The sequence below is a fragment of the Lygodium microphyllum genome, chromosome 17 (genome assembly GCF_053477565.2).
Source record: "Lygodium microphyllum isolate KBCC chromosome 17, Lygodium_microphyllum_v1.1.10, whole genome shotgun sequence".
Lineage (NCBI taxonomy): Eukaryota > Viridiplantae > Streptophyta > Polypodiopsida > Schizaeales > Lygodiaceae > Lygodium > Lygodium microphyllum.
The window spans coordinates 81,563,092-81,581,075 of NC_141151.1; the positions used below are offsets into that span (position 1 = coordinate 81,563,092).

At 41.8% G+C, this 17,984-nt stretch overlaps 1 protein-coding gene across 7 annotated transcripts in view; it reads right to left on the reverse strand.

The window, feature by feature from the left end:
* Positions 1-17,984, reverse strand: part of LOC148022094 (transducin family protein / WD-40 repeat family protein) — a 135,171-nt gene that overhangs the window by 85,252 nt on the left and 31,935 nt on the right. For all 7 annotated transcript variants that reach the window (XM_087697723.1, XM_087697719.1, XM_087697722.1 and 4 more), the window contains one exon: positions 11,344-11,424. In XM_087697723.1, the coding sequence (XP_087553849.1) occupies positions 11,344-11,424 (81 nt within the window). The remainder of the gene's footprint in view (positions 1-11,343; positions 11,425-17,984) is intronic.

The window sequence follows — 17,984 nt, forward strand, 5'->3', positions numbered from 1 at the left end:
GTGCACGTGTTTCGGAGCCAAGGCGGCTTTGCCGACAGGCCCACAGGTGGATGCGGATGGCTTTACACGGGTCTAGAGACAACAGAGAGGGAGACGGTAGGGGGGGCGCAAGTCAAGGAGTGGCAATCTTCGTGGTACGCAAGTCAAGGAGTGGCAGGGTTTATCTACTAGCACCACCAAATGGACCAAACTACACTTTCTTCCTTCAAACCTCTCACACAGGAGATTGGACAATGACTTAGATAGAGGAGGAGAGGTGAAGAGTCAAGTGGCAGACCACGTCTCCCAGTGGATGGAAGAAGGAGGACTGACACTTTTTTCCCGGCAGTGGCCAAGTTCCATGATGGATATTAACTGATGGGTTGGGGCTGAGGTCCCACATCTAAGCATTATCTTTCGAGCCCCCCTAAAGTGGAGAACCCCGATGGATGTGATCGAGTGGCCCCTGGCATAGGCGACCCGTTTCTACCTGTGCACAGAGTCCCACCTCTCAGCCTACCTGATAGATGCCTTGGTGGTACCACCAGGCCCATTCATCACCCACATGGTCCGCCCGAGGGTTACCATGGGGGAATGGAGTTCACCGTCCAATCCAGCAACACCGGCGAGACCTAGCAGCCACACAGAGATTACTACAGGAGGCGCCAAGGGATCTCATCCTCCATGCACAGGAGGTATGCGCACGAGCAGCCATCGCTGGCCTAGAGGACAAGCGCTCGGAGTTCTCATTCCGCACCTCAGCAACCTTCGGGGGGGACACGATGTGCACGGAGTTTTTCCAAGTGCACCAGCCCCGCACCTCAAGAGAGCAAATACACAGCCTTCGGGATCAATATGGGAGGACTCGTTCTAGCCCAGACGAGGTGATGGAGATTGCCACTGACTACTATAGACGCCTTTTCCAGCAAGACATAGCCTCAACTAGAAGACAGCGATGTAGACAGCAAGTCTAAGATCATATACCATCCCTCGTCACAAAGGAGATGGGACGCTCCCTCCTAGTCCCCTTCACAAAGAAGGAACTAGAGGAGGCTTTCCATACACAGGATGGGCAAAAATGCCCGAGAGAGGATGGCCTCTCTAAGGCCTTCTTCACTACCAACTGGGAGGTGGTGAAGAACCCCTTACTGCTGGCCTTTCAGGAGATTTTCACTTCCACACGGATGCCAAGGAGTCTTTTGGTAGGTCTTATCAGTCTCCTCCCCAAAGGGGGAGACCGGTTGGAGCTATCCCAGTGGACACCGATCACCTTGTTGTTAATGGCCTATAAGGCACTGGCAAAGATGATTGGTAGGCGACTCCGCCCCATGCTTCCACACATCATTCATGACACACAGACAGGTTTTGTCCAGGATAGAAGCATCCTAGACAATGTCTTCACCTTCTTTGAGGCGACAGAGTGGGCCCAGCACAGTGGTCAAGGATTGGTTGTACTACTCCTGGATTTCAAGAAAGCCTATGACAAGGTGGATTGGGACTTCTTGGAGGACACCATGGTGAGGTTGGGCTTCCCCCAAGCATGGATCCATGGGGTCTCCGCACTTTACACATCGGCCACCAGCAAGGTTCTCATAGGTGGCAGGCGAGGAGAGGAGTTTCGGCTGGAGAGATCAGTACGGCAGGGCTACCCACTGGCCCCGTATCTGTTCCTACTCTTTGCAGAGGCGATGTCTCAATTCCTCGGATCACGTATGAGCGGGTTACGCAGCCTCCAACTTCCGGTGGGAGAGAAGACAGAGCTATTAGACTCAAAGTATGCAGATGATACATCACTTTACATAGAGGACGATGAGTTGATGCTGGAGAGAGTGAGACTAGCTCTCGAGGTGTTCTATACTGCAGCAGGAGCGAAAATCAACTGGCGGAAGTCGGTTGGTTTCCTTATAGACCTGGACTCTAGTACAGAGTAGGGAGTCCACTTGAAATTTAGATGGGTGTGCAGAGGGCACCGTCTGTTACCCAGGGTTTAAAGTGGGACTCGACATCACTCCCGCCCAACAGTTTCTTCCAGTCGACTCTATTCGGAAGAAGCTGACCTACTAGAGTACTGCTCGCGTTTCCCTACCGGGCCGAGCTCTGGTGGTCAACCAAATCCTCCTAGCGACGGCTTGGTACATCGCCTCGTGTTGGTGCTTCTCCTCGTCCTATGTGTCTCAGCTTCACCAACTAGTGGGGAACTTTCTCTGGGCAAGGTCAGATGGTTCCAGGGATTCTCGGGCCAAGGTGGCATGGGCGACCATCATCCGGCACCGATTAGAGGGAGGACTTGGGATCATTGACCCAAAGTATCAAAGTCTGGCCCTTTTGGGCAAGCTAGTAGTCCGCGGTCTCACACCAGGAGGGCAGACCTGGAAGGTCCTACTGCAGGAGGGTCTCCACAAGTGTCGACTGAGGCTTAGCGGGGATTGGAGACCGTCCTTGAGATGGATCTTCACGACGGCCCAAATCACGCCCCCCAAATCCCCCTTCCTACACAGCTTACTTCATGTGTGGCAGGGCCTCCGTAAGGCCCTAATTCAGAGCCCCCCCCGGCTACCAGGAGGAGATAGACCACCAGCCGGTGATCTGGAACCCCCAAGTCAGAGATTAGGAGGGGGTACAAATTGGCGAGCGCCCCCACATCCAGTGGGCTGATTGGGAGACCGACCCGGCTCGCATCATCAAGACCTAGAGGAAGGTGTACAGGATGGTGGACGACGAGGTGTTGGAACGGGCATTAAGTTGCTAGAGAGAAGTTGAGTTGAGGGAGGAGAAGGAAGATTGACGCATCAATACCTCAGGAGTGGCTTGGCCCCCTGATACAAGAGCCGGTAGAGCTCGGGGAGGTATGGGTCGCTAAGTTTTCATTGACAGGTATTCCCCTATGGCTAGCAAGTAGAGTGGGCGATGCCCCGCATGGGATTTTCTTCATCGTGCAAGGGGGGTGGGCTGGCCCTTAACAGAGGGCAGTAGGATGAGGGGATAGCTAATCTTTCGTGGAGGAGGATTCGGGTGGTTGGCCTTCAGGGAAAGACATGGCGACTAGACCCATATGTTTCCTGGAAGGAGCTCAAGGAGTGGCGTCTCTCAATTTGAGAGGGCATGCCACTTGATGAGCTGGAGTGGGATCCAAGAGAGTGGCTATGGCCAACCACTGTGGTTGCCAAGAAAACTGTAAACCCTAAATTTCTACAAAAAATAGGATTTGACAGCCACCTCCAGACGTGTGCCAATTGGTGAAGGCATCGTATACCGAATTCAGCACCTGAAATTTGAGTAATTGTCAAGGAATCAAATGCCAGCCCACTCATTGTAAATTGGAGTAGCATTTGGCCAATTGGTGGTTCCATTTGTGCAATTTTTGGATGAAAAATCAAGGGGCAATTGGCTCAAATTGATTGTTGATTGTTGGTACACCACATGGGCTTTTGGAACAGCAAAGGAAATTGTAAATCTCAACTTGTACTCATGCCATTAGCAATCAAGTTAAAGAAATACCGAAAGGGGCATCAATTTTGGGGCCAATAGGGTGTCAAATGTCTGAGATTATTAAGGTATTTTACGCATTTCAAGTTATGTTCATTTGTTGATTATTGTAATTAAGTGCTTAATCAGGGAATTACCACCCTCTCAAAGAAGGAAGGCTGGTTACAAGTACCGAAAGGGGCGCCAATTTTGGGGCAAATCAAGCAGTGATGATGCCTCACAGTATGAGCACTCGCATGGGAAAAAACGAAATCCAATACATGATCTTGGACAAGGCTCAGACCATGGACAGCAAGCTGAAAATGTTGATGTTGGGCAAGATTCAGAGCCTTCAAGACATAATGAGGCTGATAACCAGCAAAGTGAAGAGAAATTTAACAACCAATTCAAGAATCAGATGAGGATAGCAGCAAATCCACATACATGAATGTATGGCACAAACCCCTATGGTATGCAATAGCCAATGCATGATGTGCAAGGCCCAATGTATTCGGGTATGACTAGAAATATACAAAACCCTATGTATGGCAGCATTGGCTTGATGCCTAGGACACAAAGTAGCATGTTTGGTAATGCATCTACACCCCTTAATGCTTATGGGGCTCAAGGAATAAGTGATGGTCATGCAAATCGTTTGGTGTTGGTTTTGATGTCAATTCAGTGAATGCACCCTTGTTATCTTGACACCCAAAGGAGCAGCAAAAGACTATGATAAGGGTGGAAAAGCAATGAAGTTTGAGTCCTTCAATTGTGCACGATAAGTTGAAAGCTTCAACTTTCATTCAACAGTTTGAAACAGTCTATTTCTCAAAGGGAAACTTCACGGAGTCCTCAAAGATTCGAAAGGCAACCACTTTCTTGAAGGGGAATGCATTGCAATGGTGATCCACTCTTTTGATGCAAGGTAGAGCACCGTCAATATGGGTACAATTCAAGAAAATGTTTGCAATGATTTGGTTGACAATACCTTTGAGATGGACATCATGACAACTTCAAACACGTTGGATGCTGAGGAAGTCAAGAAATTGGAGCAATACAATAAGAAGTTTTGGGATGCATTGTTGCTCGTCACATCTTATTGCCCCATACTCCTTCATGAGTAAGTGGAAAAATATATTTGTGGACAACGTAAAGGGATCATGGATTTTTGCATTAAATCCATTGTGTCTAACATGTTTCAGCTCATAGAGACTACTACTACAGCAAATGCTTTGCTGAGTTAGAAAGAATCGAGCTTCCTAGAGAGTAGGAGAAGCCAAATAAAAAGTCGTTCAAGGCTGAGAAAAGGGGCAGATCCGAAAATCAGCCTGAAAAGAGGCCAAAACAAAAAAGAAAGGGCTCGAAAACATTGGCCCAACGTAGGAAATTGATGGCTGCAAATAAATGCTTCGTTTGTGAACAGGAGAGTCACATTGCAAGCGGCTGTCCCAATAGACAGTAAGCTAGAAACTTAGAAAATCGAGGAGATTTTAAGGAAAAGAAGCCCAAAACATCAATGGGATTGGTGCCCAATGTTGTTAGTGATCAGTCCAATGATGATGCTACTGAGTTGTGCAGATCATGGGCCAAAATTAGGGATCAGCATACATTGATTTTCTTTGATAATAGAGCATGAGCCAACTTCATCTCTGTTGACATAGCAACCTGCCTAGGCATCAAAGAGGATAAGATGGGACCCATGGGGGAAGTTGAAATGGCATGTAAAGGCCATGTAGAACCTGTCACACCACTCATTGGAAAGCTTCAGTTGCATATACAAGGATATGCGGACAGCGAAGAGTTCTTCGTTGCTCCACTTGAAGGTTATGATATATTGCTTGGAATGCCATGGTATCACCATATACATGCAGTGATTGATTCTCGTACAAAAGAGATTACTATTCAGCACAAGGGAAAGACACTTGCACTTGATGTAAAATCGAAAGGTGAGTCTATTCCTATTGTATCTGCAACTATCGTTTCTAAAGTAATGAAAAACCATCTTTTAGCGTACTTGGTTTTTACTAAGGATAAAGATGATAGTAAGAATGTTGAGAACATGTCTAAGTTAGAGATGGATCACATGTCATTTCTGAAAATATATACAGATTGCTTCTCTCTGTCACTTCTAGGGCAGCTACCACCTAAACGGCCTGAAGATTGTGGCATAGATCTTAATCCTAGAAATAGTCCACCTAATAAGCCACCCAACAGAGTTAGTGCAGCCCAATAAGAGGAGATTATGAGTCAGGTGAATGAGCTATTAGAAAAAGGATTGATTTAGCCTAGCTCATCTCCTTTTTGTTCTCCAATGCTTTTCGTGTAGAAAAAGGATGGTTCATAGCATATATACATTGATTATCATGCTTTAAACAAGATCATGATAAAGAATCACTTTCTGATTCCTCTAATCAATGATTTTATGGATAAATTGCAAGGGGCAACCATATTCAGTTGTATAGATTTGAAAAGTGGGTATCATTAGATACGCATTAGACCGGAGGATGCATCTAAGACAGCTTTCAGAACATCTTTTGGGTACATGAGTTTCTTGTCACGCCTTTTGGGCTTACGAATGCACTTGCCTCTTTCAACCAAATGCTGGATTTCATTTTTAGGCCACAATAGAGGATTTATGAGAACTTTCTTTGATGGCATGATTGTCTATTCAAAGAATGAGACAAAGCATAGAAGACACTTGGGCATTGTGTTCAATGAACTACGAGATCATAGACTGGTTATCGATGACAAGAAAAGTGAAATTTTTTTGTATGAAATCCACTTTTTGAGGCATATTGTATCAGCTGATGGTATTCACATGGACCCTGCAAAGGTTAAGGCAATATGATCATGGCCACCTTTGGAAAATGTGTATGAGATCCGCAGCTTCCTGGATCCATGTTCTTACAACAGGAAGTATGTACGTGGGTTTGCCAAAATTGAATCTCCGTTGTATGCCTTGCAAAAGAAGGATGTGCTATTTAGATGGACCACAGTGGAAATTTCAGCATTTCAAACGTTGAAGGATAACATGACTTCAAATCCTGTGTTTATGTTGCTCGATCTCAGAAAGACATTTTGGTTCTGTGATGCTTGTGGTGACAACATTGGAACTGTTCTCATGCAAGATGGCCATGTTGTGGCTTATGAGAGTCGAATTCTCCATGATGTAGAGAAGAATTTTCAAGTCTATGAGAAAGAGCTCTTGGATGTAATTTCTGGAAACATTATTTATTGGGGATTGATTTTAAGTGCAAACAGATCATCAAACTTTGAGGTACTTTCTGACGCAGACAAAGTTGTCAAAGAAGCATATGAGATAGGCAAATTCTCTCTCTATGTTTCATTTTCAGATTATATATATTCGTGGTTTAAAAAAATGTTGTGGCTGATACACTATAATGTAAGTCCCAAATTTCAGCAATCAACATGGTTTATTACACTGAGTTAGATCCATGAAAGAGCATTTATTGCTGATTCAAACTTTCCTAATGTTTATGATTAGTTGTGCAAGGCATGAGCACTTTGTGTTAAGAGAGGGATTTTTTATGATGCATTGACGACTATGTGTCATGAAGCAGTTGAGGCCTAGAGTTCTCACTAACAGTCATGCTCCTCCGTATGCAGGACACTAAAGTATTGATGCCACAATCAAGGCAATGGAGCATTTCTTTTATTGACTAGCTTTGAGCCATAATGTAGAGCAATGTATCAGGACATGCATTGTATATCAAAAGGTAAAACATGATAGGCAAAAGATATCGGGCTTATCGCAGCCTTTGCCTATTCTAGATAGGCCTTGGAAGAGCGTTGCAATGGACTTTTACTTTTAGCTTTTTGGAACACCTACAAGAAATGATAGGATATGGACTATCATTTGCACATTTAGCAAATATGCTATTCAAGTGAGAAAGAAAATAAAGGCTATCACTTAGTTGAGGCCTTTTCGTGGTGATGTGCCAAAGGATATGTCTGCTAAAATTCAACCTGAGGTTGAGGAGATGGATGAGATTTTGGTACCTAAGCAAATATTGGCACATAAGGAAAGAAAGGTTAGAGATGAAATTTCTTGGAGATATTTGGTGAACTTTCAAAACTATTCATCAATGGATGCAAAATGGATGAAAGAGAATGACTTGGCACACCATTCTCAACTGTTGCAACTTTACCTAGACCCCTTTTAGTTAGAGCCAACTTCAGTTTAGACTCACTCAAGTTCAATAGACCATCGATTCAGGGTATTACCTGATGCTCAAGAGGAAGGTAGGACTCCTCCATTTGTGGACATCTCTTCTATATAGTGGATCTTAGATCTATTCAGCATACATCCAAGGTACTATGCTGACAATATGTTTGCCATGGGTCACTACTCACTGTACTAGTCACTATGAGATGTATACAAATGAGTACGGTTGTTACCATGGCTTTGAAACTACACTTTTCATCAGTTTTGGATCAGTTCATGATCAATTGGGCATCAGTTTTTGCCTCAATTTTAAGATCAAGTTATGATCAATTTTAGCACACTTGTTGATCGCTTTGAGAACCGTTTATAGTCACTTTTGGGGTCAGTTTTGCATCAATTGTTGATCAGTTTTTGCAATCAGTTTGTGATCAATTTGGAGTCACATTTGGAGAAGTTTATGATCAATTCTCAGATCAGCAAATGATCAGATTATGCTCAGTTTTCAATGGTTTACAGCTGGCTCCATGGAAAACAGCATGTTACTAAATGCCATTGACAATTTCAGCCATGGTTTATGATAAGAATATGCTTTACTATAGTTGTGGAGTCAGAACAATTGAGAAACATGAGTTATGGATGCATCCAATGGGTTTCTAGCAACAATTCTAGATTGTATTTCAAATTTATATCATGTTTATGCTAGTTGGAAATTTTCAAAAAATTTGAGGCATATGGCAAGGTTAGACAACAATGGCCAATGTTGTGACTGTGATGCCTTCTGGAAATTACAATGTTGTATGTTTTTCCTTTGGCACAATATAGTGCAACCAAGGACAATTGCATGGATTTCTAGGGGTAGGTCTATCACGGAGACGTGAAATTTTAAGATGCTTTAATCTTGTCGATAACATTTGATTAAGTTATTGATTAAATTTGCAAGGTTGTTTAGCACATGTGATGCACATGGTTGTTATTCCATAGTAACAAGCCAAGGACCCCGAGAATGCAATGGATGTCAGATGCAAAAGTTGTGATAAGTTATGCCAGCTGGGCTTTGGGGGTCAGATTTAACCCTAGCACAGTTGTTTCGCCAATAAGTGTCAGTGGTGACACTAAAGACTAGCATTAATTAATTAATTAATGCAAGTCTAAGGATCAATAGAGGTCGGAGACCACTCTAGGTTCTAAATGGCCTAGCAAATTTAATTTTGAACGAACACATTTAATTTTGGGCAAGATCAAAAGGGCTGAAATTAATTTTCAGGATGATTTAATTCTTAAAATTAATTAAATGGCTGGATAATGCTGAAAAATGGATTTAAAAGACTGCCACTTAGCAAAAATGCCCATGCAAACTAAGAAAACATTATTGGGAACTGGGTCTCAACCATTCAGTTAGTTTACAGCTTGGGAGGGAGAGAAGGGAGCTGTTGGTCCATTTTCTAATCAGATAAGAGCAATTTGTTGTAGAAGACGACTATCTAGGAGCAGAAAAGGCATGGAACAAGAGGGTGACACTTTCCAAGGGCTGGCAACAACATTGTTGATCAGGTGACAGCATTTTGGAGGTACCCAACAGTATGTTATTGCATTAAATGCAAGCTTGAGCACGCAGCTACAAGATTTTAGGGTTTTCTTGCAAAGAAAATCAAATTTCTCTCTCATCTTCTTCAATAATTTCTCAAAGATCTCAGCATCTCTCAACCATTTGGAGCATATCTTAGCCATAGTTGGTGGACAACAAGAGGATTTCTGCTATAAACCCTAAATTTCTACAAAAATTAGAGTTTGACAGCCACCTTGAGACACATGCTAATGGAATAAGGCATCGTACACTAAATTCAGTACTTGAAATTTGTGTACTTGTCAAGAAATTTAGATGCCATCCCATGCCAATAGGAGAAGGTAGCGTACATTGAATTCGGCACCTGAATTTTGTATAGTTGTCAAGAAATTTAGTGCATCCCATTCATTGTAAATTGGGGCAGCATTTGGCCAGTTTGTGGTTCCAATTGTGCAAGTCCTGGGTAAAAAGTCAAAGGGAAAATGGCCCGAATTGCTTGTTGATTGTTATGACAACAAGGGACTTGTGGATCAGCAAAGAAGATTGTGGAATCTCAACTTGCATACTGTCCATTAGCAATCAAAGTTAAAGAGATACCAAAAGGGACATCAGTTTTAGGGCCAACCAAGTGTCTATTGTCCAAGATTGTTAAGGTAATGTGTGCATTTCAGTTTATACTCACTTATTAATTGTTGTAATTAAGTACTTGATCACCTTTTACCACCCTATCCGAAGAGGAAGGCTGGTTTCAGATGGTGGCAGTTTAGGCTAGAACCTAGATGAGAACAAATAGAGCTCTATACGGCAGCATTCAGGGCAAAAGACTAGTGCTACTACGATCTTCTCCTTCTTCTTCTTCTTCTTCTTCTTCTTCTTCTTCTTGAGGCGGTGGCAGCACAAGCAATGTGGCGATGGCCATGATAGTGCCTCCTGTCCCTTAAGCTTCTTCTACTTCTATTTTGCTGCTCTTCTTCTTCAGCAATGGTGGGCAAACATGGTGAACATACAAGATGGGCACATGAAGAGAACCAGCAAAAGATTGGGCAGCCATGGGCGAAGTGTAAGTCAAACCCACGCCATACCACTATTGGGTATGGGGCTCACATGTGTCCAGCAGGTTACAATGGATGGAACTCCATGGAGGTGAGAGAGAGAGAACTCTTGCAAGTACACACAAACTGAAAGATAGATTGGTAATGATAAGTGAGATATAAGTGGGATCAAAGTACAAGTGATTTTGACCCTTATTTATTGCTAAGTGGTGTAAAAGGTTATTCACACCTAAACACGCACTTTTATACACAATAATGTGTGTTCACACATGAGGATAAATAAATCCAATGGTAACTACTTGCCCGCATCCCAAACAATGCCATAAATGCATCTAATCTCTCCAAGATATGATATCACCAACCACCTGTCAACTGTTGCCACTGTCCTGACTCCTGGACTGCTTCAAAAATGGACAAAATGATGAAATAGGCATAAATAATCAAAATAGGGCACAAAGTGACTCAATCAAGGCATAAACCGCTTCATGAAGGCTCCAACTTGTTCCAACATGTTGTGAACTGCCAGAACTGACTGAAAACCAGTCACAAGAAGCTGCTGCAGTCACAAACCCTGACCTGGCTGAAGTAGGAAGATACTGAAAATTCATAGTAGCTGTACATGAGAGCTGGCTGAAGTAAGAAGGTGCTGACAATGCATGGTAGCTGGCAATGAGAGTTGGCATAAGTAGAAACATATTAAAAATGTGTGGCTACTCAATGCAAATCCCTGTACATTGGTGACTGATACAGATTATCAGCCTAAAAGCAAGATCTGTGGATTATGATAGGGACTGAGATATCAAAGAAAATAAAATGGATCCAGACTTCTGACCAGCACAACTGGAGAGAAAATTTAGTTATAAAATTGGGGCACTTCAGTTTAGGCTTATACTTTTTCTAATGGATTCTACAACTTACTGCAGAAATGCAAATTGACACCAAACCAACACCTATACCACTGTAGACTATCATCTAAAATGATGCACCTACAATCACGCTTTGCCTCAGCCTTTTGTCTCTAGAATAGTGTGTGCTCCTTCCTCCCTCCCTCTCTCACTTTGGAACTTCATAAACAAGAGTTAAACCAAAAAACATACCGTAATATTTGCAAGAGACTCCACTCCACTTTCATTACCAACATTGACAAGGTGTACAATGGGAGAGATTGTTGCATAAATCTGTTTAAAGAATCAGGAAGTTTAGTAAAATGCCATATATCTCACATTAGTGCCTTCAACAGATTAAAAACAAAGGCAACACTCCCCATATCTGCCATGATAATTAAGAGATATGAAAGGTCCCCCCCAAAAAAAAGCATCCCCTACAAAAGTGGACTCTTTCTTCCTCTCTTTTTTTTAAATAACACTATGCAAGAAATGTGAGATATATAGCAAAAGCTACAAGAACAGTCCTGTTGTCACTAACCACGTCTGGGAACAAACAAATATTGACTCAATATACAATCTTTAATCTTGGATTATGGAATCACAAATTATTCCTGAAAACTAACCTTCAGAACATGAAGGCAGAACTCAAAATGGCATAAAGTTGAGAAATACTCCTACAATTAGCTAGGAGTTTCAGAAAATGCAGCCAGGAGTTTCAAAAATAGATGGTCCGATACACAAAGAGGGTTTCATTTAAGTAAAGTAACAACAAGAAATAAGCCTTATACAGCACATGATAACTATGTAAAATGCGTGTAAGCATAGTTAGCCTTTTGCTGCCTATAGATTTTCAATGAGGACATGGAAAGTGCATTTGAACTTGACTTATAAAGCACTTACTTTAAATCATATATCACTATATCGCATTGAGGAATAAAGTTCATGAGGGTAATCTATCTATCAATCATGACACATCAATATCAACCTGTCAACCATGTAGCCCTACAAGCTTTACCAAGTAACAAGCCAAGTAAAGATGCAAAATGGACATTACTAAATCCTAGAAGCAAAATGTAGAAGAAAACTCTTCCAAAAAAACATCATTTCTTGTTTTTGTCTTTTGTAAGAAATTTGTTAAATGTTTTAATCACCCACATTTTGGTTTCCAAAGATGTTTTGTGTTACTCCAGATCATTCTTATATTCTACATCATTCATATTTATGTTCTTAAAGGCTTGTGCATGTTACACCCGCCTGTTTCTCTTGTAGTTGTTCCAATGCAAACATGCTCTCCTCGTATAACAGCTCTCTTACTGTGGTAATGTGGTACCTTAGAGATGTAGTTGTTTTTCATCCATTCAACACTTTTCCTAATACAAGCTATCATTCCAATTATCTCTTCCCCGTCACTTTATCTATGTTCTTGCTTCTTATGTTGCGTGTGTGCACTTTTGAATTCCACTTAATAATCAAGGACTAACAATCGTATCAAAGTAGAATCTACCTGGTCATCTCATCAACACACATTCAATTTATTGCCCATCACATCGCCATCTCATCAACACACCTTCACATCACCATCTCATCAACACACATTCATTTTATTGCCCTTCACATCACCATCTCTTCTTTGCTCTGTGGTAGCTTCTTTCTGCATCTCTATTCTTTACAATAACAGATTTTACCAAAAAGGAGAGCTGTCATAGTTGCAGCTTTAAGTAATTTAACTAATTTGGCAAGTCGTCAAATTGTGCAGTGTCTCTATAAATAAACCCTAAACATATTATGTCAGGTAAAACCCTATTTTGTAACAACAAAGAATACTGAGATGATAGGTGTACTTTTTTTTTAATGCAATATATCAGCTTTCTCAAACCGCATGTGCACTCCCTCTTAAAATTCTTTAAAAACCTTACTAGGCTTAGAAAACTTGAAGAGTAATTTGCTCTTTTAACGTTTTCATTAATAGCTACATGTCCCCAGCTTGACCATTTTGAAGCTGAAAATGTAAAGAATATAGAGCACCACCCAACCACCAAACAAAAACTCCAAAGCCACTATAAACACTTAGCATCTCAAGACAAGAATAATGAAATAAAGGTTAGTGCTCATATACAGAAAATCTCACAGATACAACCATACCTGTGGCCCTAGGTGGCCATACATTTTGTCACTTATTGCATGGCTTTCGCATAGTTAAGTTGTGCACATGTAAAGTGCAAGTTATTTTGGGCACACTGACAGTTCAAAACCCAAGTTGGGCAATGGGGACACTAGCAAAAGTTGTTACTAGTTATATTGGACAGGTACTAGTGGGTGCATTGTGACGATCTTGAACTTAGGCACTAAATGGGCCCTTAGAAATGACTAGTGGGTCATTTAGGCTAGGAAAAATTAAACACTTAACCAAGGTGGTTTCGTACGTTTAGTACGATACGTTCAGTACGCAAATATGTGCGTACCTTGTTTCTTACGTTCATTTAAAAATACATATAAAAGTATATATAAAATCAGCCTACCCACATATAAACTGTGCGACTTAAAGATAGATCATGGAAAGCACAAAGTTTCCATGGATTTGAGTTTAGACAACAATTGCAAGGCCATATAAGACTCAAAACTTAAAACTAGAGTCAGTAAACCATAACATGTTCGATTGAAATAGAGAAAAAGATACAAAATGGCATTTGCCATGGTAGATGCTATAGCCTATCACTCAATGCTCATAAAAAGACTAAATGAAAAAATATAAAATGGCTCATCACTCATGAGGACTCCTGATAAGGCCAGGATACATTGGAAGGTGGAGAGTCGCGCTCACTAGAAGAGGCCTCAGACACCTCACTCAAGTCCCCATCACTAATGACCTTCACGTCGTCATCGTACTCAGACTCTCTAACTAGAGCATCCTCTTTAGACTGCAACAACTACATGTGCACAAGAGGAACTCCCCAAGCCGAGCCTCACATAGGTCTTGATGGGTGGTGCAATGCTGGTCTCGGTACTCACAACTCGAGTAACAACTCGACGGCCCTGTTGGATGTGTAAGACTTGATGATCAATCTCCTCAAGCTCCATGTAGAGTTCCCTAAAGATAGGGATAGGAGAAACTTGGAAGAGAGAAGGGAAAGGAAGAGGGAGGGAGGGAGAGAAGGGAAAGGAAGAGGGAGAGAGAGAGAGAGAGAGAGAGAGAGAGAGAGAGCGGGGGGGTGCGCTTGAAAAGGTGGTGGCTTGAAGAAGATTAAAGAAGATGAGTACGCTGCAAACTGATTTGTGCGGTGAGATAGGGGGGAGGGGGCTGCCCTTTTATAAGGGCTGAGCCTTGAGGTGAAGGAGAAGAGGAGAGGAAGTATGATTCATGAAGGACAGAGGAGTGTGAAAGAAAAAGTGAAGTTCAAACTTCAAACTCCAAACAGTCCCAAAAGACAATCAAAAAGTAGCACCAATGGTCGAATTCTGCATGCAAACAACGGTCACCTTCTCGGTGCAGTTTGAACACATGGATCTTGTATAGAACCGTACAGTACAACTGTACTGTATTAAACGTTCCAAATGAGCACAGAATGCAACCCTACACTTAATGTCTAGACTAAGGTTAATGAAAGTTGGATAAACTTTCAACTTCAAAGGGCTCAGCACATTAATTGTGGATGGACAGTGGCCAATTTATGGATAGATGATGAGAAATTTTAAATTCCACAAATAGTAATGATTGGAAATTAGAGTCTAGAGGTTGAGATTACATTGGAATGCATGCCACACTGCCACTTGGCAAAAGAGAGAGAACTGCCCATGCACCTTAGTGAGAGAGAGCAATAGAAGAGGAGGATTCAGCAGCCGCGCTGAGGTTTTACCTTCTTTCGAAGAAGTTGTTGGAGCTCAGCTGGGGATGTGCAGCAGTTCGAGGAGTGAGAGTCACGCCAAGTGAGTGGGAGAATGAAAGTACGATAAGAATAAAATGTACTTATACTTGGGGCATATAAGGGTGCATTCATATGTACAACTGAATAGTGTGTGAGCACTATACACGGAGGTCAAACAGGACTTTATCCCAAGAGCCTCCCACTTAAAGGTCCAAAGTGAACCTCTAACCAACTCCCACTAGTCGTATGCAATGCTCATGCTGAGCTTTGCTTAGACTTTTAGTGAGAACATCTGCAAGGTTATCCTGTGTTTTAATCTTGGTCAATGTGATTAGACCATCTTCCAGAATCTATCTGATAAAGTGATATCGCACATCTATATGCTTTGTGCGTGAATGATACATGGCATTCTTAGCCAGATACACAGCACTATGGATATCACATCCCAAAATTGCAGTGCCCATAGACATGCCAAGATCCTTTGTAGGTCTGCTTACATATAGCTTCCTTAGAAGCTTAAGTAGCTGATATGTATTCAGCTACAGTAGTACTCACTGCGACGATGTTTTGCAACCTAGAACACCAAGAAATAGCTGCCCCACCAACAACTATAAAGACATGCACACTGGTAGACCTACAAGTGTCCAAGTCACTGCCATGTCTGCATCACAATAACCCTGCAAACTAAGTGCACCCTGCCCATAGCAAATATATTTTCTTTGTGTATCCTTTAGGTATCAAAGAACACACTTGACAGCCTCCCAATGTGTTTTGCTAGGATTTGACATAAACCTACTAACAACTCCCACTGCATGAGCAATGTCTGGACTAGTAGCAACCATAGCATACATAAGAGAGCCACAAGCTGATGCATAAGGGACTCCCTTCATAGCATTTGCTTCCACGTCATCTTTTGGGCTATTGGCTTTACTAAGCTTAAGATAAGGAGGTAAGGGTACCCCAAAAGGCTTAGCTTCAGCCATGTTAAATCTATCCAATACCTTTTCAATGTACTTTTCTTGAGATAAAAATAACAATTTCTGCATTCTATCTCTGCGAATCCTCATGCCCAAAATATGCTTTGCATTCCCCAAATCTTTCATGGAGAAGGCTGATTTCAGCTGATTTTTTAGAGCATCCAAGCTAGTCTTTCTTTTCCTAGCTGGCAACATATCATCCACATACAAAACAAGCATGATGGGACTACCATCTGTATCCTTTTGCATGTACAAACAATGATCTGCATGGCTGCATGTAAACCCATGAGATAGCATAAAAGTGTCAAACTTTTTGTACCAATGTCGTGGTGCTTGCTTCAATCCATACAGGCTGCATTTTAGTTTACACACCATCTGCTCTTTTCCAGGAACTAGAAAGCCCTCGGGCTGTTTCATGTAAATTTCCTCATCAATGTCACCATGCAGAAAAGCTGTTTTTACATCCATTTGGTACAGCTCTAAGTCCAATATAGAAGTGAGAGCAAAAAGCACACGTAAAGTGGTCATCTTCACAACAAGTGAGAAGATTTCTTGGAAGTCAATCCCTTCCTTCTGTGCATACCCTTTAACAACCAATCTTGCCTTGTACTTGGGTTTCCCATCAATTGTCTTTACTTTGTAAACCCATTTGTTTGGAAGATGCTTCCTTCCTTTGGGCAACGACACAAGATCCCAAGTATCATTTGCATATAGAGATTTATACTCTTCCTGCATAGCTAGCTCCCACTTACTGCTGAATTCACATGACTTGGCCTCTTTGTATATAAAAGGCTCACCCTCATCTATAAGTATCACATAATGCAATGAGGGGTCAAACCTATGTGGTTTCCTTCTTATGCGTGTAGACCTGAGTACCCAATGATCAACATTTTCAAGAATTGGGTCTACATCTGGAGGTGTGTTATTTTCAGCATTTATTGGCTGCTGTAAGCCATTTTCAGCATGTTGTTCATGCTGTACAGCACCTTTATTTTCAAAATCAACAAGTCTATGTTGCTGTCCATGACCTCCTTGTGCTCCTATTTGCTGTCCATCATCATCTGGCTCAAAAATAACCGGTTGATCATCAGTTTTAGCCTGTGGTACAGCACCATGAGGCTCATTTTCTGAGGTAATAGGTGGCTGCAAATTCTGAAATTTGATCTTTTTCATATTTTCATTAGAGGCTAAAGTACATTTCAGCAATTTTGCCTCATTAAACACAACATTACGGCTGCAAATAATTTTCTTGGATTGAGGTAACCACACTCTGTAGCCAAATTCACCCTCATCAGCATAGCCCATGAAAATGCCTTTGGTGGATTTTGGGTCAAGTTTGTTCCTCAGCTCATCTCTAACATGCACAAAAGCATCACAGCCAAATATGCATAAATGGTATATAAGGCCGATTTGCCAGACCAAACCTCCTCAGGGATGCCATTATTTAAGGACCTGTTTGGAGAGCGATTGCAAATGTGAACCACAGTTTTGAGTGCCTCTCCCCAAAATTCATGAGGGAGATTAGCAGTGGACAGCATGCACCGCACTCTTTCACATAAAGTCCTATTATATCTTTCAACCACCCCATTTGAAGAAGGGTTGTAAGAAGATATAAGCTCCCTCTTAATTCCATGCAAGTCACAAAAGGGCTTGAATTCAATAGATGTGAACTCACCCCCATTATCAGTTCTCAGGCATTTCAGCTTTCTACCTGTCTGAGTAGTCACAAATGCATGAAAAGTTTTAAAAACAGCAAACACTTCACTTTTCTTTTTCAACAGGTATACCATATCTTTTTGGAACAATCATCAATAAAGGAGATAAAATATGTAGTACCACCCAACGATTTCAAGAGCATACTACATACATCAGAATGCACCAAGTCCAAGACATTGAACTTATGAGAGACACCACAGTAAAAGAAATTTTTTATTTGCTTTCCAAACTGACACTCATACAAAAGTCAAGTTTAGATCCTTTTCCATCAATCCTCTTCAAAGAGGTAAGGACA